The sequence below is a fragment of the Ochotona curzoniae genome, unplaced genomic scaffold (assembly GCF_017591425.1).
Source record: "Ochotona curzoniae isolate NIBS_2020 unplaced genomic scaffold, NIBS_Ocur_1.0 scaffold_3835, whole genome shotgun sequence".
NCBI classification, from domain to species: Eukaryota; Metazoa; Chordata; class Mammalia; order Lagomorpha; family Ochotonidae; genus Ochotona; species Ochotona curzoniae.
Genome location: NW_024467114.1, coordinates 8,695,021 through 8,721,518, shown reverse-complemented (window position 1 = coordinate 8,721,518; position 26,498 = coordinate 8,695,021). Strand labels below are relative to the sequence as shown.

General features: G+C 40.1%; 1 protein-coding gene across 1 annotated transcript in view; it reads right to left on the bottom strand.

The window, feature by feature from the left end:
- The window catches only part of AKAP9 (A-kinase anchoring protein 9), a 116,989-nt gene that overhangs the window by 34,310 nt on the left and 56,181 nt on the right, over window positions 1-26,498 (bottom strand). The window contains 8 exon segments of the mRNA XM_040964985.1: window positions 1,169-1,381; window positions 2,327-2,489; window positions 9,709-9,941; window positions 14,774-14,979; window positions 17,325-17,428; window positions 17,884-18,024; window positions 19,018-19,242; window positions 20,634-20,990. Coding sequence (XP_040820919.1) covers window positions 1,169-1,381; window positions 2,327-2,489; window positions 9,709-9,941; window positions 14,774-14,979; window positions 17,325-17,428; window positions 17,884-18,024; window positions 19,018-19,242; window positions 20,634-20,990 — 1,642 coding nt within the window.

Here is a 26,498-nt window from a genome sequence, read left to right as displayed (position 1 = left end):
TATATACTTTCTGATTCAGAGGGAACATAGTAAAAACAGAATGGAAAAGATTAATATATCTATTGAGGGAAATTTTTTTCTGAAAAATGCTCAATGTTCTCTCAAAATAGTGTAGGCTCTGTGAAAAATAAATATGATAAGATGATGGTCACTATGTCAGTTGTTATGTTTTTTTAAATATGTACTTGTAATGTAGATTTTTGTTGTTATTATAGAAAAAAAAAAAACCCCTGTTAAGTATGAACACAACAGCAAATTGCAAAATTAGCCATGTTAGTGGGCTCAAAATCCAAGGGTCACGCCAATTCTGAAGCAGTAAGTCTACCACTCGGAGACTGGCCATGCAACTGTGTACACACACCTGCTCCAGGCGCTGCATCCACTGCAGCACTGACTAGTCCTATGAGAACAAAAACAAGCTCAGACAAGACAGAAATAGACTTCGTAAGTCTTCTAGTTCCTAAAATATAGTAATTCACACATATACACAAGTATTAGAAGCAAAAGCTATTAACACTGGTAACATTTGAGGTTTTACATCCAGATAAAAAATTTCTAAGAATTTCCAGAGTGAAAAATTCTAATTCTATTCTTAAATTCTAACCTGAAAAAAACAGGCAAAATGAAATTAGTGAAACCGACTTGTAATTCCAACTACATGTCTAATATAAACAGGATTTAAAAAGTTCCACCATTACAGACTGTCACTTACTGTGAAGAAAGCCTGAACTCCAAGCTATGCCTGCCTAACTTAGCGTCATCCCCAACAGCAGTCCCAGACTCACTCCCACCACATGCCAGACCAGCACTCTTTGCTGGGGAACCCTCAGTCATACATCTTGTTGCCTATCTGTTATTAAAACAACCACATCTTAGAGAATTTAACAAACATCATGCCTCATTATTTGCAGCTATCTCTTGAGGCAGAAGTTTAAGGATGAATGAAGAACATCTTTTTCTGTACACATGAGTTGACAGGAAAAAAAAATCATGATTCCATATGATTGGCTAAAAAGACATTTCATCTATAAGGCAGGTTTTCTTACAATTTCCACACTCTCTTAAATATGTCAAGAATGGCATGGAAAGGGGGGGGGAAGTCAGGCTGAAATTTTAAATAACATAAATTTTAAAAGGGATGTTTCATACATAGCACAAAAATACATACGCTGCCCGATGGGGCCTGCCTCGGCTTTCATCGCCTCCTTCTGTCGCGACAGTAATTCTCTCTCATCCTGAACCTGCTGTCGCTCTGCCTCCAGCTCCCGCAGTCTGCTACCTGCACACAACAGCTCCTGCTCAAGATGATCGATCAGATCACTTTTCTCCTGAATTTGCCTCTCAAATACTGTCTTCTCGTCTGCATAGCCATCAATGACACCTACGAGACAACATGAACACACAGGGAAAGGAATCAGTTTTTACCTTTAAGCTTCAATACAAGCAATAAAAGGAATACTGTCAATGAAGCTTTAAATCATGCCATCTATTACAAGCCATGCCTGAATCTGCTGCCTTAATATGGCAAACTCATTGCAGTTTTTCCACTTTTCAGTACTCTGTTCTGCTCAAGCACCACATCCTGTAGGCGTGGCTGACTTCATCACAGATATAAACAGCTTAACATAATTCAGATACTTGTGAATGGAATCATATTTTAAATCACTAGAGAAGGCAGACATTTTAAGGGTTTCTAAAACAGCCATAAGGCATAATAGCATGGGAAAACACAAGCTCATGGTGGCGGGGAGGAGCGTGTGTGGTGCTGTAACACAGCCAGTTAAGCCACTGCCCGTAACACTGCATCCTAAAGAAGCAACTCTGTTGTGTCCATTTGGGAGGTGAACTAACAGATGAAGATCTCCTCAGTAACTCTTTCAAATAAATAAATCTGAATGAAAATAAGGCACCAATGAAGGAAGGAAAGAGCCAAAGGGGGCGGGAGGTGCAAAAACAAGGACACACGGTTGATCATGGGGCTTCAGGAGCTTAGGGCCTGGAATCACCTCTTAACAGAGATTTTAAGCAATTAATGATACTTTTTGCCTCAGTTTTCTTTAAGCTGCAAATAGTGTCTCAGGATGGTGATGTTAGAATAATTCACCATCAGCCATTTCTGTATTTTCTGAAATCTGTAATGTTTTCTGGGATTCTATACACTCTTCTCATCATTAAGCTTACACAAGTTTTCAAGCACTGCATGGAGGAACGCCTTCTCAGTGGCTGCTCTAAGTCAGCCTTGAATGGTGCTCCCCACGCCAGGCTGTGCATCAGATCCATCTGCCGCAGGCAGTCTCCAGCCTGCAGCTGCGGGCAAGGTGCTCACCCTCGGCCCTGCTGAGCTCCACCGCCAGCTGCTCTCTGGCCCGGGCCTCTTCATGCAGGCGTTCTCGCAGCTCCTCCTGGCACTTCAGGGACTCCGTGGCTTCCTGTTTCTGTCTGAATGACTCACGCATCAACTCTGTCTGGGTAACTTTTGCATGTTCAAGCTAAACAAGGGGTAGAAAAATCCAGAAAGGCAGATAAAGTATTGAGAATAGCAGTGTCATTCATGTTAGAAAAAGATTTTAAGTAAAGTTACAGAACTGAATTACAGCTTTTGAAGTATTGCTAATATATGCTAACATAAACAGGTAGATATGTAATAGAAAAAAGGCGTATTAACTCGGTACAACTTCCAATCAAATAGTCTAGTTTTATTGCACAACAGAATCTACTTATTTTCAAATCAATGTGTGCCTATGATTGCATCACGTAAAGAGGAGTATACGGTTAATGGAGCAAGGTCCTCACTGTATCTACCAAAGTACTCTTTGTAGGTGTGTGCTCTATGACAGCCTTTTTAAGTTTTATACTTAAGATTTATTGACTGTGACCCTACAGTATCTGCTGTACAGTATAGGGAATTAATAATACATAACTAATACTAGTAGCATGGTATCAGTTAACAAAATCACAGTGGTGCAACAAATCAAAGTGCATTTGTAACCTACACATTTTAACTCAAAGCCATGTATTACTATCCATTTGTGAAATATTTAAAGTCTCTATGAAGATTCAACTTATCAAAACCTTGGAATTCAGAGGCATGAACCATAATCACAGCTTCCCTCACAAGCTATCACTGACATGCTCCAACGACATTCTTTAACAAATTTGCAGGATGGCAGTACAGACTCAAGGACAATGCCAAGGAGGGTGTGCGGGCTCTCCGATATTGAGCCTGCTGTGCGCAGCACACACCTGCAGAGAGACACGGGCCTGCCTCAGTGTTATGGGCTTCTGCATCTGCTCTACCAAAAGAACTTCACGTGGGGAAAAATCTGGTTCATATGTTTATACTGCTTACTACCAAAACTTTAAACAGGAATGATAACAGGTATCAGTTAATATACTATATTACATACTGATGCTACAAAGCCTCAATTACTATATTATATGCTGATGCTGTAAAAATTTTAAATGTATAAATGCATTATGTGTATCATTATTTTTTAAAAGATTTATTTTTTCATTGGAAATTCAGATTTACTGAAAGAAGGTGGAGATACAGAAACATTCATTAGCTGAATCACTCCCCAAGTGGCCACAACGGCCAGGAGCCAGGAGCCTCTTCCGGGTCTCCCGCATGTGTGCAGAGTCCCAAGGCTTTGGGCCGTCCTCTACTGCTTTCCCAGGCCACAGGCAGGGAGCTGGATGGGAAGTGGAGCAGCTGGAACACTCACTAGAGCCCATACGGGATCCCAGTGTGTGCAAGGTGAGGACTTTAACCACTACTCTATCACACCAGGCCCATTATTTTCCTTTTTAAATTTAAAATAACAATCAAATATGTTGGTTTATAATTTATAGCAAAATAGCAACTTCTATAAAATCATAATTTTCTGAATATTATATTTTTAAACTAAAGATTCCTGTTCTTCAAAGCTGAATGGCATTTACCAGAGCAAATGGATTTCCCAGCTACTAAAACTTGCTATAGTTTAGATCAATTCCAAAATATCCAGTCTGCAATTATTGTTATTGGGATTTTTTAATTATCACATAAACTTATCTGAACAGGAATGACACAAGGCTCACAACAGAAAACAGACAATAAAATTTAAGTTACAGATTGCTTTCTAAAGTGTCTGCGGTATGTTATTATCTCCAAAAGTGTAAAACTTTATATTTTTACTTTTAACTGGCACATGAACTTTTTTTCTGCTAATGTGGAGAAATAATAAATATTTTTATTAATAAAAAACATGACCAGGGCCTGGGCAACAGTGTTGAAACCTAATCTTCCACCTGTAAGCGTTGGCATTCCAAATGGGTGCCAGTTCATATCCCAGCTGCTTTGCTTCCGATGCAGCTCCTTAATCATGGCTGGACAGCTCAGGTCCTTGGGTCCCTGCACCCCTGGGGAGACCCAGAGGAATCTCCTGGCTCTTGGTTTTCGGATCATTCGTTGCTTTCGTTTGTGTTTTGCTTCTTGATAAACCAGCCCTAAAGTAATTTAAATATTTATCATAAAGTCACACAAAAAATCCTGTTTTATAAAACAACACAAGTCAAATCAATTACACTAAATATAGCAAACAAACTGTATTACAGCAGATAAGATCTCATTTTATTAAATGTTTAATATCTAAAAAGTTTATTCTATCCAGTTAAGATATGATTACTCCTCATTTCTATACTAACATGAAATGCACAAATGCTTCAAAATAAGTATTTTCAAAGGATCGGGGCAACTTATTACATTAAAATCATGTTTAAATATTCTTTCACTATATATGAAAGTTCCAAGAGGTAATACAAACTACCATGAAATGCCTCTGCCTTGTTAAATATTAGCTAGTACAGTATAGATGAAGTCTCAAAAGTCATAAAGGTGCTGAGTAACTCGCAATGAATCATTTAAAACACGTTTAAATATCAAAGGAACCTTAGATACTAAATATGTGGGCCTCTACACAGAGCACTCTCCTTAACAATGTTCATAAAGTATCTCTCACATAATAAGCAGAAGAAAAAAAGTTTTGCCCAAAGCAGTAACAGATATATTAAGACGTTTAGAATCGCGTTTCCTCTTTCCTTGTCTGGAACCACAGCCTACTGGCCATATGACTGCAAACATTTCCGAACTGGCTTTGTGACAACCCACTTAGGTATTTTAGGAATCACAGTGTCTATCTTTCCAACCTAAGCATTCCATTTGTCCGCATAAGCGTACAAAAGCAGGCATGTCAGGGACAAGCAGGACCTTCTCTCAGCATGCCTGGCGTTGCTGCAGGAATGCAATAGTAACTCCTTCAGCGTTTGCAAATGAAAAACGCAGCCAAGTTGAGGTTCCCAAACCAAATTCAGCTCTTTAACACATCCAGGCTGAATGAGCAGACACAACAAACACCAAAACAAAATTCTATCTCATTTACTCTTATCAAACACTCTGAAAATGTTATTTTCATGAAATAGTCTTTAAAAGAATATTTTTATACTTACTGAATAAGGAGGGGTAGGCAGTGAAATTTTAGAAATAAGCTTTAATATGTGTCCATTTCTCTTATGAATAAAATGGAAAATGGATGTGTTAATAATTACTGAGTTATTTTCATCCAAATGTTCACACAGAGGAAAAGGATATGGTAAAGGCACACGAGATTCAACTTCATAAATATCTTCATCCTGTTCTTCCAGCCAAGAGCCATTGAGTTTCAGAGTTGCCAGGTAGGTTCTGTAAGAATCCATCCCAGTAGACGCAGTTGCCAAGCTTTCTCATTACATGACCAGCCTTCCACTACATCAACACGCTCTTTTTAGCTCACCAAGAGACAGAACAGTAGTACGAAAATGTCTTTCTAGCACTGTCAGAATCCACTGTAAGCTTAATTCACAGACCCGAGCAATAAAAAGGTGGTAAGGTCCACAGGGGGAAAAAGTGTACAAATTTACAAAAACCAAAACCAACAACAACAACAACAACAAAAACCCAGAACAAAACAAATAAAAAAAACCAAAACACACACACACAAAAATCCAAAACAAAACACCTCTCAGTTGTTTTCATCCAAACAACCAAAAATAAAACAAAAATCAAAAAAATAAGAAAAGCAAAGCTAATAAATCACAACAACAAAAGTCTCTACAAATCAGAATTAAATCTCCAAAGAATGAAAAAATAAATATCTAATTAGTTGAGCAATAAGGCTGCTCTCCGTATTGAATACGTCTGAGGTAAGTCTTCCACACAAGACCTAGCAGAGAAGGTCAAGTTTTAAATTTCCATAGCAGCAGTTCTGAGAAATGCACTTGCAACACTGGTATTTCCCCTGGTTCTTGCTGCTTCACTCTATTCAGAAGGAAAAGCTCCCCTGAGCTGAGCTGTTCAAACAGCCTCTCGGGCTGAGCCAGAGCTCTCATGTCAGTGTCCCCGCGGGAAAAAGGTCAAAACACAGGGTGTGGTTTAAAGTCTACCTACAGGTACAGCGACAGGTGGAATGCGAATTACTACGCCCACAAAAGCCTGCCCGACAGGATCCAAGTTCCACGTCAAAGGTTTGGAAAGGTGATTCAGCCACATTTATGAGGTTTCTAAAATAGGCTGGTATTTTTCCATCCCATTAAGCAGTTTGATTTTTTTTTTAAAGTATGAAAAATCAAGAATGTTAATCAATTATTCAAGAATATAAAATAATCCTAAATATTTCTGGAACATCAAAACTGACCTTCCATTCGATATTTCCTTAGAAGTGACACTCATCTTCTGAAGCAGCCACTATATCTAAATATAGACAGGTTCTAAGCTATTTTCATACTAAACTGTTTACACAGCGCATGTTACGGAAAAATAAATCTTCTAAGAGCTGCATTGTGTAACTGGTAGTTATACCACTGAAGGTATCCAGTACACCTTGACTACAATTAAAAGGGTCAGGCTAAGTCTAGCTCCAAAAGCCTTAGCAACAGTGAATAAATAAGAATTATCAAAGATACACGACTTACTTCTTAAAATAAAGGATTTGTCATAATAAACATTTTAAGTGATGGAAAAAGTTTTCATCTTGTGCCTTTCTCTTTCTGCTTAGTAACTAAATCTCCTAAACCCACCAAGCCTTCTCTCAATGGAAAACTGCAAAGGGACAGTAAGCAGGTACCCCTCCCGCACAAGGCTGTTTGCGGAGCCAGGAGCTAGTCCCTCACAGCAGGGCAACCAATCAGCACAGAGGAGCGCCAACTTTCCAAAGGGATTCCGGAATCTGGCAAGGGAGAGGGCAGGTACCTCTTAAAACTCTGGAGTAGGTATTGACCCATTTTTACTTATTGTAGTTCCTTCCTTGAGACTTCAGTTGGTCTGTGAAGATGTTGTAATTATACATAGCACAGCCAAGGTCACTTAAGTGGATTTTAATAGATACAAGACTACCAATATTCCAGTCACTCAACATTACAATCTGCTGAGCTGGTCAAGGCAGCAGCACCTGAATGTGCATCCTAAATAGGGTGTGGGGTGGGTTGAGCTGCCATGTATGAGAACCGGGTCTGGGAGTGGGTCAAGTGGAAGAACTTGGGAAACTCTTCTAGTAAGTCATAGCTCCCCTTGGTGAACACGTAGTCCAGGCCTGGGGCCTGGACAAGCTGAGCAAAGTAGCTCCAATGGCTGGCTAATGCGTGGGTCAGTAATGGAATGAGGTGGACCAGGCAGGGCTGAGCAAACCTTAGCTCACAAGCAAAAATAGAAATCAGGATGGAGCACAAGTCATGCCGAGCTAGGCTCTTACATCTATGGGTCTGCATGAGCCAGGGATGCAAGGCTACGGCATGTAAGGCAAAGGCCAATACAGGTGAGGGGCTATGCCAAGCTGAGTCAGAGCAACCACTGGCATGCATATGATCTATGGCTGGAAACAGGCCCGGTTTGGGAGCTAAGGGGACACCCCAGCTGGGTTGGGGCTGTTGAGGAGCACGGGGCTGCGTTTTGGTCTGGACAGGGCTGCAGTCTCCCTTGGCACAAGTGTGGACTGGGACTGGATGCATCAAGCCGGGGTAGACTCCAGCATCTGGTGCTCTGGAGGACCAGAGTAGATGCAGGATGGACTAGGCTAGGTCTCTGCCCCTACTGAGCCTTGTGTGAGCTGTGTTTGGGTAGGAATGAGCCTTGACCGGGCTGAAACATTCAACAATAAGAACCAGAATGGGTCAAAGGCCAGTCAGGAAAAGCACTGTTCTACTAGGTCAGGAGGTGGACTGAGCAGGGCTAGCTCATCTGGCAGGTCACAGTCCCTGCACGTGAGTGCAAGAAGCATGATAAGGGACAGTCAAGACCAGGCCAGGGAAAGGTACCCACCGGCATGCATTTGGCACAGGTCAGGGGCAGACCAGGCTGAACCAGTTCACATAAGCTGCTAACGAATTCGAGCACCAGAACAGTGTGGGTCGGACCAGGTATGGTCGCAACGCATATCGGTACATAATACAGCTAGAACAGGATGCCTGCGGAGCTGGGTTAGGCTATAACCCTCAGGAGCTGGAATTGGGGGTGGGGTGGGCCAGGCCAGGCTAGCAAACACCACTAGCAAACACCGAGGTGAGGCGGGCCATATATGTATCTTCCTTCATAAAAATGTTTTTAAAAATTTCTGTGCTTTATAATTTTAGACAAAGGCACCATCCATGAAATAAAAGTTTTAAATAGGAAGTATACTTTAAAAAAACCACTTTAAAAATACCACAATTCTTAAAGTACTTTCAGTGTCAAAAAACTAGTACTTTGATGTAATAACTATCCCCCATCCTGATTTCCACTGAGACCCGTAAGCAGCAGTCTTCTGTCCTATCTGTAAAATGGCTGTAAACAAGTATGCAAAGGACAGCACACGACTTGTCATACTGCAACAACTGTAACAGTGTTATAATATATTACAGTATTGGATTTTGGAGATTCCCTATGTATTATTTCAAACAAATAATACAGACTTCAGGAGAAGATTTCATATAATAGTTCCAAAATTAAATTCTTTTTTGCTCAATAAAAAGTAATGTCTGAGGCCAGGATTGCGGCTCTAGGGGTTAAGTCACTGGCTAGAATGCACAACCTTTATGGGCAAAGGTTTAAGTCCTGTCTGCTCCATTTCCAATGCAGTTTCTTGTTAACGCACCAGAGAAAACAGGAGGAGGTGGCCTGTGTCATGTGCCTTGATCAACTGGGGGGGGGGGGAGATCTGGATGGCAGAATGTCTAAGGGTCTACATAGATGATGTGAGTATTAAAATGATAATGAAGGGGCCAGCACGATGGCTCAAATGGCTAACCCTCCACTTGCACGCAAGTGGCAAACCAAATGTGCAAGGGTTTGTGTCATGGCTGCTCCACTTTCCATTTAGCTCCCTGCTACAGCCTGGGAAAGCAGCAGAGGATGGCCCAAGTTTTTGGGCCTCTGTACCCATATGGGGAATCTGGAAGCGGTTCCTAGCTGTGGATCAGCTCAACTCTGGCTGTTGTAGCCATTTGGGAGTAAACCAGTAGATGGAAGATCTTTTTTCTGTCTCTCCTTCTCTTTGTAAACCTGCCTTTCCAATGAAAATATTTAAATGTTTAAACAAAGAAACAAATCAATAAAATGACAGTGAGGTTAAGAACTGGAAGAGGCCATCAGTATATATTAACTCTTACCAATTGAAGAGACTAAAGCAAACTCGGCATGTAGCAGCAACAAAAAGGGGTTACCTGACTGCTAGTTTCACTTATGGCTTCCAGGAGTTTTTCAACTGCTGCCTGGAGTCGAGAACTGATGTTCAGCATCAGGTCTTCATTCTCAGGGTCTATTTCAGATCCAGCAAAACCAGTCCTCACAAGCCGCTGGGACAGCTCCGCTCCTTCCTCGGTCACTTTGGACCACACGCTACTGTCATTCCTTGACACATCATTTCCAGAGTAAGGGGGGATGGAGTCGTCTGTAACTATAATAACAATATTTTCAAGACATAAGCTAATTATAATGATTGCATTATAAAGTAACAAAATCAAATCAAGATTTAAAACGACAACGTTTTTCACAAAAGCACTGTCGCAGAACAACATATGCGAATACAGGTGTTCCAGGCTTTCCAGGGCAAAACTGAAAGTGGAGATGAACTGCGGGGCTAAAAGAAGATAAACTGGGCAGGAAGATAATATAAGAACAAGGGCTGCTGTAATAGCTCAACAGGCTAATCTTCCGCCTGTGACAATGGCATTTCATTAGGGCACTTGCTCATGTCCCAGCTGCTCTACAGCCAATCCAGCTCCCTACTTATGGCCTCAAAAAGCAGGGCAGGAGGGCCCAAAGTTTTGAGCCCTATACCCACATGGGAGACCTGGAAGAGGCTCCTGACTTTGGCTTCACATTGGCTCATCTTTGGTCTTTGCAGCCATTTGGGGAATATAAATCTGCCTTCCCAGTAAAAATAATGAATCTTAGAAAGAAAGAAGAAGAGAGAAAGAAGAAACAAAGAAAGGAAAGTAGCAAAGCGATGAAGACTGAATAAAGATGGTCGGCTTGGGAACGGGCTCAGGAGAAGGCCCGGCTTGAGAAGATGCAGCAGCTGAGACAGGCAGGAAAATGAGTTTCCAGTTGAGATGACTCTTAGATGACAAATCTCAGTCACAAAGAAATCGCCCCAGGCCAGGGGAAAGTTGCAGAGTGAGCGTGAAAATCAGCAGTGTGACGTGCCCTGGGCCATGTGAATCAGCTGTTACTAACGCGGATCTTCAAAGCCTCGGAAGGGGAAGAGCAGAGCTGGAACGCGGCCAATGGATGCATTTGTTTTATGAGAAATATTTAGTGAGAGAACAAAGCCCAAGGTGGAGTCCCTAATCATAAGCTAAGAGTCAGCACAGGAAAACAGCAGAGACCAATAGGAGAGACATTCCAGGAGCCAAGAAAACATCTCACAATGAATAGAAACCAAAGCTGGCGAATGCAGGTGTTAGTCTACTTTCTCATCAAGCTTGCTGGAATTTATTTTATGGAGAACAAAGCTGAGAGCAATATCTTTTTCCCAGCGCTTGCAAGACGAGGACTTTAGCTGCTAGGCTATTGCACTGGGCCCTTTCCCTTTTTTAAAAAGAAGCTGTATGGATGTACCAGCATTGTTTCTAGGGTACATTGAAGCAAATAGCAGTATAGAAAAAACTGAAGACAAGCATAGGAGCAAACCTGAAGGACAAAATGGAGAAGACTCACAAAGCATGACTGATAAAAGACCAATGAGTATAAGTTTTCAAAATGATTAATTAAAAAACACATTAAAGAATCTACCTGGCGGGGTAGATCAATGGTTAAAGTCCTCGCCTTGTAAGTGCCAGGATCCCATATGAGCATCTGTTCTAATTCTGGCGGCCCCTCTTCCCACCCAGCTCCCTACTTGAGGCCTGGGAAAGCAGCTGAGGATGGCCCAAAACTTTGGGATCCTGTACCTGCATGGGAGACCCGGAAGAGGCTCTGGGCTCCTGGCTTCGGATCGACTCAGTTTTGGCTGTTGTGGCTACTTTGGGAGTGAATCAATGGACAAAAATCTTCCTCTCTGTCTCTCTTCCTCTCTGCATATCTCACTTTCCAATAAAAATAAAATAAATCTTAAAAAAAAAAGGATTTAAAAAACATGAAGATATCAATTCTGATGCATTTTATTTTAAAAAATAGTTTAAAGTTTGTAACAATTTGACATAATCTGAATATATTCCAGTGATGAACCAGATTTTGTCTTATTAGCCCTATAATATAAAGGAACGAGGAAGACAACTCATCCTGTGTGGAAAAAATCAGGATAACACCAACCAACAGGGCAGATTCATCGCATGCCGACTGTTCAATCAATGCAGATTGCCGAACTCTCCAGGGCACGTCCTAAGGACGGAGCAACGAGGGTCCCTGGAGTGCTGTCTGCCTCTCTTCCGTGTTCCTTCCACTCCCTCATGTTTCTTCCCTGACAGAGAGCAGGGTGGGCAAGCTGCCTCCAGCGACTGTAAAGGTTTCCTGGACTCCTACCAGGGTACAGTGGGCCCTAGCTGACCCAGCACCAACACCGAGAAAACCGTAATGAACACTGGCACAGTGAGCCAGCAAGAAATGGAGGCCTCCGCTTACTACCCCAGCCTCCTCCTGCAGCCTCACACTGCTCAGAAGGAAACCGCAGGAGAGCAGACTCAGTCCCCAGCCTCCTGCTGTCAAGCCAGTAAGCCTAAAGGCAATTTTCTTTCAACACAACCTGAGGAACCTCATGACTCATCCAATATCTACTCAGGCTCAAGTGATTTCACACTGGTTCAAAACTTCCCTTCAATTTCAGGAACCAGTTCACCAAATAACTATTCATTTTTTTGAGTGTTAAACATAGTTGATGCATGTTTACAATACAAACTAGTTCAGATCTGAAGCTTGAAAACAGAACAGAAATATTACAACAAAAAGTCACGCATAGTAGCTGAGTAACGGGCCAGGAGCGATGGCTCAATTGGCTAATCTTTCTCCTTCAAGTGTTGGGAACCCATATGGGTGCCAGTTCGTGTGCCGGCTGCTTCACTTCCCATTGAGTTCCCTGCCTCTGGCCAGGGAAAGCATTGGAGGATGGCCCAAGTCCTTGGAACCCTGCACCTGCACGGGAGACCCAGAAGCAGCTCCTAATTCCTGGCTCGGTTTGACTCAGCTCCAGCCGATGCAGCAATCTGGGGAGTGACCCAATAGATGAAGATTTTTCTGTCTCTCCTCTCCGTAAATTTGTCTTTCCAATAAAAATAAATAAAACTTCTTAAAAACCATGCTCTAGTATATAAGAAATAGAAAAATTCAAAATTATGTTTTAGTTTTTTATAATAACACTTCTATTAAAATACAAAGGAATCTCAGAAAAAACCCTTTTACAAAAAATTAATTCTATTTATTTGAAAGGCAGAGTTACAGAGAGAGGGAGAGATAAGGAGAAAAAAAAGAGAGAGGGGGGAATCTTCCATCTGCTGTTCACTCCCCAAACGGCTGTAACCGTGGGGCTGGGCCACACGAAGCCAGAGGTTTTGTTCAGGTCTCCTTGGTGGGTGCATGGATCCACCTGGACCATCAGTGCTGCTGTCCCAGAAGAACTAAAGGGAACTGGATTGAAAGTGGAGCTGCTGGGAATCAAACCAGATCCCAAATGGGATGCCAGAGGTGCCAGCCTCCAATGCCCAAAATTCTTACATCTAGACCAGTGTCAGAATTTTAAGTTTTTCCTTAAGGTATATTTTTAGAAGTTTTAAAATTCTATTAAGTCAACATATCCTTCAAGACGAAAAATTAAGCTGACAAGTGGTCATCCTAATGTCATTGGTAAGATTAACATCATTGCTAAACATCAAGTCATAGAATTACATGAAAACTGCATGCTATAAACTGTGATGCTAATGCCAGCAAAACGATCTCTTTTGCATTATTCTCTACATTGTATTTTTAATTATGCATTTCATGCTTCCTCTTGCATTCCAATACTACTCATTCAGACATCAGCACTGAAATGAAACCCTGAAGAGCTGAACTAACTCAACCACACCTAAAGTGTTATAAGTAAACATTAAATATTATGACTCCATGGGGATCTCACTTCAAATTGAAAGAATGTTTTTAAATATATTTATTTAAAATCCCAAGTAAAGCTTTTCTCTGCACTTAGAAACACACTATTTGCCAACATGTCCAAATGTAAACCTTCTACCTCTAAGTGAATAACAGCCTCTTTCTTCACAGAAAATGCAACAAGTAGCATAGTCTTAAAAACGACAAGAACTGGGAAGCTGGTATTGTGGGTAAAATTGCCATGTGTGATGACAGCATCCCACACGGGCACCATTTCTGGTCCCTGTACTTCCGCTTCTGATCCAGCTCTAATAGCCTGCGAAAAGAGGGTATGTGGATGAAGCTCCTAGCACAAGCCTGACTCAGGCCTGGATCAGCTCTGCTTGTTCCAGCCACAGGAAGAGGGAACCAGCAGATGGAAGACCCCTCTTTATTTATTTATTTACTCTATCAAATAAATGGATAAATCATTTTTGATAAAGTGACAAGAACTGGCATCTTCAGGAATTGGAGACAGATATGAGCTGCAGGGTCTGTCTTCTGATCGACAAGTCCAGATCCTATCTTTCCCTGGCTGACAAAACTGTCCCCCTGTTCATTTCCTGATTCCTTCTCCAGCAAGGGATAAGGAATTGAAGGACAGAGGCTAGAGGTTGGCAATGCGACATAACAAACCAACAAAGTTGGAGGAAGACAAGTTAGCAAGATGGCTGTCACGTCAGGATCTGGGCTCTGGACCCAGACATGTTCTGCCATCTTTCAAACCACCTTTTCAAGAAGAAAACCTCCAGCAGAAGACAATCCAAAGACAAGACTGCACCTTGCAAATGGACTTCCAACCATCTTAACAAGTAAGTGAAATGGGGCTGGATTCCTCACAGTTCTCTACCTCCAAGCGTCCTGTAATTCACTAGGGTATTTTCAGGATGTCTCCCAGCAATCCTGATTGGTGATGTGGAATTTTTCATTGGTGGAAAAATAAAACAGGATCTCCCAGGAGTGACCCTAAATCTGTGTGACAACTCTAACAAATCCGCTTGCAAATGCCATACAGTAAGATGTTCTGAGTAGAGTGGTTGTCATGTATATTTATTTGGACATCTCTTGAATGGAAAATACTTGGATAGTTTCTCTTCTGTTATTTCCAACACACAGGCAAATTCTGAATTCAGCAAGAGTTGAAGTTAATGGTGATAAAACTGGTACCTCTTATATGTTCCTCATGGACACATGATTTTACAGATGCCTCTGCTTCTGACCTCCACATCAGACTGGCAGATGACTGGATTTTACTAGATCTATCTAGAATTCCAAGGACATGGCGGCCAATAGTTTCTTCAACAGCTGCTGTTGTCTTTACAACTTCCACGAGGATCTTGAGAAGTCTGTTATTAGCTTTCTGAAGTGCATATCTGCATAAAGAATTACAAAAATGCTCAGTATCCCCAAAGCATTGTGCTTATACCCTACAAATACATACTATGAAGCATTTGATTTGAAAAATACCCTATGCTCCTCCCTAATTACATAACATGCAATAGTACCTACAGCTTGTTTGTGACTTGACATGACCTGTTCCTGAAAAACTGCAGCCAATTTCACATTTTTTTATTTTTTTAAAGTTTGGCAGTTCTGCTAAAATGTTTAGTATTTTGACTTGAAAGAAAGCAAAACACTTAAGTACTAAGCAGATAAAAAGAAAAATTTAAACAGATACAAAATTTAAGTCTTAAAAAGTATCAAAGTATCTGGGCATTCACATTTTTTAAAGTTGAAATTATTGTTCATGGCTATTGACTCACATAGTTTTTTTACATTCAATATTTTTATGTGTCACAAAAACTATTCTAAAAATATAAATGAAAAAATTCCACAAAGCAAAAAAGAAATTGTGGCAGTATTTCTACAAGTTAATGGTGACGAACTAAATCAAATCACAAAAGAAGTTAATGGGCAGAGATGCTTTCAAAAAGATTTACAGTGACATTTCCATCTGTTAACAGCAGAGGGAGCTATATCACAGCCTGCTGTCCATCACATCTGCTCCTCAGACAGGTGCCACACCTTACACACACTATATTCATTCCAACCTAAACAATTTAATGGACTGCTTATACTTTTCAAAAGACAACACATTCTTAACTTTAAAAAAAAATAAGACAATATTGCTATACATTCCCAGAGGTAATCACTATTAACATTTTAATACCTTTATTTATAGATTCAAATGAGTGTGTGTGTGTGTACGTCTACACACACACACATAATCACTAAGTTATATACTTCCATCACTGGTGACCCAGAAGATTACCAGGCCACTTTTCTGAATAATTAAGAAACTCATTCTAGTGCTTCATCTGACAGTGGTACTAATGTGGCAAAATTAATAAATGTGGACAAAATCAGATTGGCATTGTAAAGATTTCCTGATTTAAGATAGTTTTTATCTCTTAGCTTCACAACAGAGGAGTTTACCAACAGCCAGGTTAAAAGATGTGTTTCACAGGCACATGACATATCTATTTTAAGACAAGGTAACAAATGGAAAAGCTTTCGTTAGTGTTTGTCAAGTGTAAGTTGAGACAGTTCTATTTTTGTACTCAGATCAAGCTCTCTGCTTATATAATCAAGAATATTAAAAATAAAACTCAAAAAAACTTATTAGGAAGTTAAGGGTTTTATTTCATTTACTTTTTATGAGGTTCTGCTCAAACTTTAAACCTCAGCATAGGATAATATGAAAATACTTCTACTTAAGATAAATGGTTAAAATTAATACAATGGTAAAAATAAAGATGAAAATTTATAAGCACTTACTATAAAATTTTTAAATTAAATACTCTATAATTTAAAAATACACCAATTAGAGATGGATAATATAAAATAAACACGGTGTTTATTTTATATTGCTACGGTCAACTCTAGGTTTTCATACACTGTCTTTCTTGTTTGAGCTCCATACTGACTGCGTTCCATACTGATGATCCAATGGGGAAGCCAAAATCTTAGGGGCCAAATTCCTCCATGCAAGCTGAGGGAGGGGTCAGGAGGACACAAAGGGGGGACAGTCACAGAAACCGGAGAAGGAGGAGATCAAGTTAGTAGATAGGTCTTAAAAATGTTTCATTTGAACAAAACAAATTTTAAAATATTGTGCTTTAAAAAGTCCTTAGCATTAATGTGGGACATTCATTTACATCTAGTATTTTATACTTTTATATTATCCTCTACAAAATCAACTAAAGAAACGTTCTGTTAACACCAGGTGATTAATTTATTCCTCTATATAACTGGGACAAGGATTCAAAGTATGTGCGTTATGAAATATGAGAAGGTAAATGTGAGTATTGACACGCATGACTTTGCCTCTCCATGTAAACAAGCCACAACATGGCAACATCATATTCACACAATACGAACAAAGAATAAAGCTGACATGTACCATTATTTCTTCGGACAAAAAAACACATAAGAGGAATAAAATTAATCATGAAAGGTGAGATATCCAATAAATACCCTAACATTTATAGTTAAATACAATTATCCAGTGAAAACTACATCACATATAAAATATCCTTTAATGTATTTAATGACAAAAATTGATAATCCTTCACATTTTACACATACAGAAATTAGTTTCGTAAACAGAGTAAGACAAAGTAAAAAAGTGCAGTATAATAAAAGAGGACAAAAAGTTGAGCAGACTGAAGTAACCAGTGAATTTCCTCTGCGCTGAATAAGAACATGTTTTGTATACCTTTCACTGGACAGGACATCAGGAGGGACGTCCTCAGGTTTTCTGTCCAGTTCCTTCTCTGTGAACGTGTGTTCCTCCGCTTCCGGCTGGTTTTCACTTCCATCCTGCTGAAGTTTGTTCAGCGGCAGAGAGGACAAGACAGAAAGAAACCCTGTCATCTGGGAAGCCGCAGGTGCCCTTCTCTACCGGGTCGAGGCGAGACAGACACTGCCTGAATTAATATTTAACTACATTTTATCAGGAAATTAGCATTACCAAGAAAGATAAAACATTCTAGTGCAGAGACAAAAAACTTGCAACAGGTTCAAAGTAATGCATGCCAAAGTGCAACGATTAAGAAGCGATCTGCTTCTTGAAGCAGTATTTACCAGAGCAATGCCAAATGCAAATTACCATGAGGAGAATGCAGGCATGTTAACTCCACCTACCTTACATGTAAGCAATCACAAACACGATAAGCTTATTACCTACAAAATACATCTCACACCAACAACACAGACAGACAAACCCTACTGCATCGTTGCTCCATTGTTCCTAGATGGGCCAGAGTCCACACTACCTGTGTTTGCGTACTGCTGTTGCGCAGCTCACAACACAGCTTCTCTCTTCCAGCTAAACACAGCTGCTTTAGTGCTTCCAGCTCCTCTAAGAGCACCCTCTCTCTCTCTGAAACCAGGTTTTCATTATCTATTGAGGATCTCTAAATGAGAAAAAAGGTCATGAGAGAATATTGTTGCGATAGAGGAAAAGGGCAGAAACATTAAGCAGATTTCTTTTAACCCCTGGGACCCACAGGTCCTGGTTCTACTGTTGATCCATATTCCACAATAAGGGGTTAAAAGGCATATACAAAGTTCAATGCAAAATCTGAAACATCAGAAAAGAAGCTAATTAAGTTGAAATACTTAGGAATTTGTACAGTTCATTAGCAATTTTGTAAGTCTATTTTGCATTGAAAATTCAGAAGTCTGAATTCACAAAATACAATGAAGAAAAGCAAACAAATTTTCTCAAAATGTGCTTCAGGTTTAACTCAATTTTCCTATTACTTGAAAGTATATATGTGTTAAGTATTCTGTAATTTCTATCTCTCCTTTTAATTTTAGTTTTCAAAATTAAATTCAATGAATTTGTTTTCATAAAAAATTAAACATAAATATCTCTTTGCTTTTCTGCAATGACTTTGTGAGTATATTTTATTCAGCAATCAACAAGAACCCAGCTCCCAAATACTAAGGAGTAATCAAATTTAGTCAAGAAAGGGATAAGAATGTTACATAAATTTGCATTTCTTAAATTAAGAAAAGATGTTTCCCTGGAGAAAGTTCCAGAAACATACCATTTCAGTAGATTTCCACGGTGATTAAAAGGATGGTTATGGACAGATAAAGTTAAACCCTGAAAAAGTTAGTTCATGGGTTCCCACAACTATAAACCTGGGAAAACAGAAAGACAGCCACTACACACTTGAGCAGCTCAGCACAAGGTGTTTCCAAACTGCCAAGCTGCCTTTGCTACATATGGTCAACAGGATGATTTAAAAAACCGCTTTTCTACATGACAAGGTCCTAACAGGATCTAAGGCCATTGTGCAGGACAGGTGTGGTCGTACGTTAAATATTTGTATTCAAAAAGGCTACATAAAACAACGCTACAAATCAGCCTGGAAGAAAATGGACTGTAAGGGCTGTACCTGGGCCAACTGTCTGTTGAGTCTCTTAATTTCTTCCTGCAGCTGTTCCTGGTCTTCCCGCTGCCTCTCCATCTGCCGCATGTGTGCCTGCCGTAAGAGCTCCATCGCCTGCTGATGCTCCTGGTACTGTCGGACGAGTTCTTGCCTCATATCTTCCAACTGCTCTTCATTCAGCATTAGCTGTCTAGAAGCATCCATATTTGATACCAAAATTTCATCATGAACCTGCAGTAAAATAAGTCAATCGATTCATCCACCATAATACAATCAGGGAACATCTGTCAGCACGGATGCTTTAAATGTGAAAGCAATTCTGCTAACCTCATAAAGCACCTGTTTTTTTAAATCTATATTAAAAATAACTTTATAAAAAACAGGTATTTTTCATTATAAACCCCAAATAACATGAATTTGGCTTATTATAGCATATATTATTTTCCAAAAAAACCTATTGTTTCACTACAATCTAATTAGCTCCACATTCTATGCTGCAAAAATAATATCAATAAGACATTATTTTAAACTCAAATCATGAAGCATGACAAGCTTATTTTATTTACATTATGCAGTGACTATTACTACTACTACAGAGAACTGCTTCATAATAAATATTATATTTTATTTGGAAATAAAAATCTTTATATTATAGTTTTCACATTCCAAAGGAGTCAATTCCTTTGTGGATCCAATGAACGGTTAAATTCCTGAAGAAATACTCCCACTGGGGCCAGTGTTGTGGCATAGTAGAAAAAGCGGCCACCTGCATTGCTGGCATCCCATACAGTCACTGGCTCATGTCCCAGTGTACCACTTCCAATCCAACTCCTTGTAAAACTCCCTGTCTGGGAAAACAGTGGAAGGCGGCCCTTGGGTTTGGGTCCCCGCCACTGTGGCCGATCCAGACGAAGCTCCTGGCTCTGGCCTCACCCAAGGCTGGCTGCTGAGGCTACTGAGACTGAACCAGCAGGTAAGATCTCCCTCCCTCTCTCTGTAACTTGATTTTCTAAATAAATAAATTCTGTCTTTTTTTTTAAAGAAAGGAAAAAAATTTACACTACTTAAAAGAATCATTTTGCCTTGAATAGTTCCTAGTAAATTTAAAAACTGTGTAACTCCCTCACAAGTTTGGAATTTCATAGAGCTGATAGTTTTCTCTGAGTATTTCTTGGGAACAAAGCATAACATCACGAAGAGTAACATCATTATTGAATAAGCAGAGAATTGGTACATAGAGAATAAAAACAGGCAGTTGCTTCCCTGTAATGCTGTATTTAATGAAGTAGATCTTTTATTCACAGATTCTGCCAATTCACAGTATAATCTTCAACTAGCTGAAACAAAATCAGCATAGGCATGAAGTACAGTGAGATCTTACTATGCAAAAAGTCCAAGACGAACAAGAATTAGGAACCAGCCTTGCTTTATTTAGTAGTAAGCTACTTGACCATATACTCTTCAACCAATAAAGCAATACTACTAATGCGAATAATACATTAAGACTAGATTTGATACTTGGCTCCTTCATGAAGCAGCAGTAACATGTTTCTTTTTATGGTGAAAAGAGTCTGTTTGTAAGTACGTTTTTAAAAAAAATATATTTGGGGGAGTGTACTTACAGATTCTCTGACTACAAATGTCTTATCTTTGCAGAACATTTCTTCTGAAATAGTCAGTTCATGGTCCTCTGAGTCTAGTGTGTGAGCAAGATCCTCATCATTTGACAACAGAACTTCCTTTCGATCTTCTCCTAACTCTTTACTAAGTGGTTTAAATTCTTCTTTGAGCTTCGTATCTGTTCCCTCTAAAGCCTGAAGAACAGCTTGGCCCTTTGGTAACTGCTTTTCCTGAAAATGTTGTTCTTCCTGCTGACAGGGAGCGTGTGCTTGCTCTGATGCGGTGCCATTTTCTACTCCCTCAGACACTCTAGACAGTTCAGTTTGTTGAGCAAATGCTATACTCATTGACACAATGACCTAAAGAAATAGAGCAAGCAAACCAAAAAGGATTGTATTTATCAATACAAGTAATGTATAAAAGCAAGTATCTCCCCTAAAACTTCAAGAAATAGAAAAAAAAATGAGACATGATGGTTTTAAAAGCAAAAGTAATCCTATGACAAAGTGATACAGAGACAGACTATTTTGCAATGAATATAATGTCATTTATTTTACTGCTTGACTCTGCAAAGAAGCATATTTTTCTTAGTAGAAATAGCAAAACAATTTCAAGATGAAAATTAGAGAATAAAAGTTTATTTCTTCCAAGAAAAATTCACTATACACACTTCAATAAACCTTTCTTTTCTTTACAAATATGACGACTCTTCAAAACATCCAAGGAAAATTGGCAGCAAGATAAACTCTTACTAACTTATTTCAGTATGTTGCATAGGATTATAGTTTCAGGCACTTAGAAGAATAAGACATCAGTTTGAAAAGAGCCTGTCTCAGAGCAACAAGAATTCTGCAACGATTAAAGAACAAATCTTCAATGTGCGGTGTAGAAAAACAGTGAAATCCTTGGTGCTCTACAAAATGTTTATGGCAAAAATTCCCACCCCCCAATCAGGAGTTTACAAGTGGGTGACCAGATAATGCCACAGATGAAGCCCGCTGGAGAGGACTGACCACCTACTGGTGAGGAAAACCTGGACCCTTGCTCACGCCAGATTAAAGAGGATGAACAGCAGAAACCAAAACTACCACCACAGACATCTCAACTGGCTCGGCTGACACAATTCTGACTGAAACATTAAAGTAACGCACACTTCACTGCTTGTACGCCCAAAGTATTGTGCCCAGACCAGCTGCAGACAAACCAGAGATTTTTTAAAAATTTAAATTAGTATTTAAAAAATTCAATGTAATTTGTAGAAACAATTCTAAGAACACAATGGTATTCCTCTCCTTCCTCTGCAGACCAGAGATTTTTAGGAAAATTTTACAACACTGGGATCAAGAGTTTAAGAATTGCGAACAGGATACAAGACAGGGTCTCACCAGTGGCATCCTGAAGACAAAGAATCCAAAAGATCTTATGTTAAGAAATAAAGTTCATATTTTCATTTCTATCTGTTAATTCAATTAAGTTTACTCATAGATATGAACATGCATTTTATAAAAATGTGATCATGCTTGAATATTATAATTGGGTCCTTCAGCTTAACAATGTTAAATATCTTCTCAAATCAAGAAATACATTTCTATACAATTTCCTAAGTGTTTAAAGTTTCATATTGTATAGATGTAGAAGTTTATTCTATCATTTTTCACCACTGGACATTTAGACTAATTCCACTATTATACTATCTTAAATGCCATTGTGATGAAATCTTTTTAATAATTGCATTACTGTTCAAATTCTTTACTTCTTCACAATAAATTTCCAGATGTGATATACTTTATTTGTATTATTTTTAAGTATGATTTATATACATTTAAACATAATCCTGTTCAACTTAGCAGCTATAATTTGATCACAAAACACTACTTATTCCAGTTCTTACAAACACAGTTACTTGGCAAATTCAAACAGCAGACTTGGCTGACAGGTGTCTAGGTCTCTGAGAACTGACTGTGGGGCTAAGTTTATTTCAAGTGACATCTTCATAGAAAACTTGCGATGAGAGAAGTGTGGAGTCTGTAAGCCAAGGCAAAAAGTGCCTGGGGTTAGAGACATTTTGTGCTGTGTAACGTTCAGCCTTTTCTACCTGATTTCCTTATTGGTTCAGGTCACGTAACTGGATTTGGAGTCCAGGAGAAAGCACACACGTGATCAGATACTTCAATGCCCGCTGACCTTCAGCCTTCTCCGACTCCCATGTAACTGAACTTTAATTCCGAGATAATGCCTATCTTGGGTTAGAAACCTGTATGTCTACTGAGCCACAAGCTTCCCTGTTTTCCTCATTGACATGGAGCACAGCAATGTATGCCTCTTTCACTTCCTGACTTGAACACGATGTGCCTGTCTGGGGAACTGATTCCCACGGCCTTCCTTCCTGCAGCATTTGCATGGGAAAGCTAACCCAACCATGGCAAGAGACTCAACACAGGTGGCCACTCTCACTGTGCCCTGCACAAGTTCAATTAATTCTCATTATATCTGCAAGGTAAGCACTGTTATTGCACTTATAAGCAAAGTGATACAAACAACAGAGTAAGAATGGTCTACTGATATCTAATCAAAACTCCTAGAGGATATAACTGGAAAATGAAAAGACATCATTTTATCAAATGTAGGCTGAAATATTATAGAAGATTCCACATCCAAGAATATGAACGAATTGTAAGAGGTCAAATAGAATACCAAAAATCATGAGATCTTAAATATTTCCAAAGAAGAAAGATACATTACGTATGATCTGACAAGGACATTCATTGTAGAAAAAGAATTTAAAAAAAACAACGGCAGATTATCATCAAAGTTCTGACATAAAAACAGCAAATTCACATGGTCAATAAACTATTCTTGATAGCCAAAGGTAAACAAAAGCAAAGCCTACTGCTCAACGGGTGAATAGCAAAAGAAATAAAAAGAAAAAAAAATCTAGGCCAGGCCAAGATGCAAAAAACATTAGGTCAATAAAGCATTCTCTTAAAAATATGTGGAATTCATATTGTGTAGTGACGTAAGACACCAACCAGACTTCTGGTTCTAGGCAGCACAAAGCAAACCTACTGTAACTCTCTCGCCAACTAATTACAATTAAACACTCCAGATGCAACTGTAGAGCAGCTACCTGAGAACTCTGCAATGTCCACAGAGGCAAGGAGCTTCAAGAGGGGCCAAAACTGAGGAAAGGGATATGCATGCAGAAGGATAAACAAAACTAACTTCTGGACTCAATGGAATCAATGGCCTGTTCTTTACAAAAACTGATATTCTCCAGAGGATTATAACAAGATAATGTTCAAAACATGCAAAATACAATACAAACATGGTGGGGAGGGGTCTGCCACAGTGTGAAGGCGCTGCCTGAGCCGCCCCTACCCTCGGCCAGCACTCCAGTCTGGCTTCCTTCCCGGCAGCAGCCGATGGCCCAGCAGTTAGGTCTCCGCTTCCTGACATGGGAAATCCAGAGCAAGTTACCACCTCTCGGCTTTGGCCTGGTCCAGCTCTGAACACTTGGGGAGTAAGCCAGTGGATAGAAGATCTTTCTCTTTTTCAAATAAAATTTTCTTTCTTTTTTTTTTTTAATTTAAAAAGGTCTATTTTCATTGTTTATTAGAAAGGCAAATTCACACAGAGAAAGAGATACAAAGAGAAAGATACTCTATTCACTGGTTCACCTCCAAGTGGCCACAATGGCTGAGCTGAGCTGATCGGAAGTCAGGAGCTACGAGTTTCTTCCAGGTCTCAAATGCAGGTGTGGTCCCAAGGCTTTGGGTCATCCTCTACTGTATCTCAGGCCACAAACAGGGAGCTGGATGAGAAATGGAAGAACAGGCATAGGAACTGGTGCCCATATGGGATCCCAGGGCATTCAAGGTGAGGATTTAGCCACTGAGCGATCATGCCAGGCCCTAAAAATTCCTCTACTTGAGTCCTAAAGATACCATACAGCCCCCTCCCACCCACACACACACACACACATGCCCTGAGAAACAGACAAAATTTGCACTTAATGAGTCAAACACTTCATTTGTAAGTCCCCTTTTCCTCTCCAAACACTACCATTTGGTCATCTTTCACATTCCAGTAGAGTCCTTAATAAACAGCAACTGCGTTTTTTCTACTTGCTCAATCAATATTCAATAACTAATATTCAAAAAGGAGCTCTTGCCCCTTTCCCTGCATTTCTTCTTCTTTTATTCAGTTAAAAATCTGAAACAGAGACAAATCCATGCCATGATTTCAAAACATTTTTCACAAACACATTCCATGAAGATGGGGGCTGCAGGACTGAATAAAACCACCTTTCAATTCATAGGAGTCAGTCTCTGGGCCAACAGCCTTCTCAGATTCTAGCCAAGTCTGTTCGTCATCTCTTGGAGACCTTAGTAACTTTCTCTTTTAAGCCAATCCTTGCTCTAACACACGGTGTGTGTCAGGACGCAGCCGGAGCCGGAGCCAGGACTCCAGCCCAGGCACTCTGGTAAAGGAAGTGGGTCTCTCGCTGGCTTCTTCACCCACGAGGCCAAATGCCCACTCTTGATTAATTAGCGACTTTTTATTTTTAGTCACTCTCTCCTTTTACTTTTATTTTTCACGACACAGTTGTCGCTCCTGATTTTCTCTTTTTTACTTTTGTCAAAATTCTTCAACATGATCTCTTCCTGATTCACCTCTGTCAGATTTCTCTCTACAGCCGCTTCAACAGCGAGGCCCTCTGTGATACCCCGTGTCAAAACCCGGTCCCAGACTGTCCTAGTCTGTCTCCTTCACAGTACTTACACACATCCGTATGCTTTCTGACTGTACTAACCAGGCTTATGGGAGGAAGGAGTTCGTCTGCTATGCCTCAGCACCCGGCACAGTCCCCAGCAGTCTGTCCCTGAGCATCTATTTTCTATAGTAAGTACCCAATCACAAGTGGAGAATCACAAAGTGCACCGGACCTCTGACAGCCTGTGCTTTCAGGAAATGCTTCTGATCTTTTCCGACACCACAGGGTGCTGCACAGCACAGCAGACGCTCATCAGGTGACCTGATGCTAATGCAGCACGATGCTGGCACCTGAACGCCATCCCTTCGGCCACAGCACCTCGGCAGCTTTAGGTTCTCTCCCACTGACCTGTGCTTGGGCGTGTCGCTATCAGCTTGGGTAAGTGTTTTACAAAATATCATCATACCATCACTGTGATTCCAGCAGTGGGACTGTGTTATAATGTTACTTATGAGCTCTGACTATCTACCAACTGGTCTGCTGGATGCTCCATATGTACTGAAAATGTACTGAATACTTACTGAATCCTTACAAGAATTACTACTATTCTTATTAGTCTTCTCTTTTGATTTATTGATAAATTAGATTCAGAAGCTAAGTAACTTTCCTAAGGTCACAAATGCAGCAGTCCAGAAAAACAAGCATTTAATATGACACAATGAATACCAAGCCTCAGGCTAACTACTATGCTATCATGCCCTGATTCAACAATCCACTTGAGAATTTTATATAAGATCCAAGTGCAAGAGAAAACCTGCATTCCCCTAAGAACAAAACAATGAGGGCCCGGTGCGATAGCCTAGTGGCTAAAGTCCTTGCCTTACACACACCAGGACCCCATATGGGTGCTGGTTTTAATCCCAGCAGCCCCACTTCCCATCCAGCTCCCTGCTTGCGGTCCGAGAAAGCAATAGAGGATGGCCCAAAGCCTTGGGATCCTGCACCCATGTAGGAGAGCTGCAAGAGGCTCTGGGCTCCTGGGTCTGGATTGGCTCAGCACCGGCCAACGAGGTCACTTGGGGAGTGAATCAATGGACAGATCTTCCCCTCTGTCTCTCCTCTCCGTACATGTTAGCAACGACAGCGATGGAAT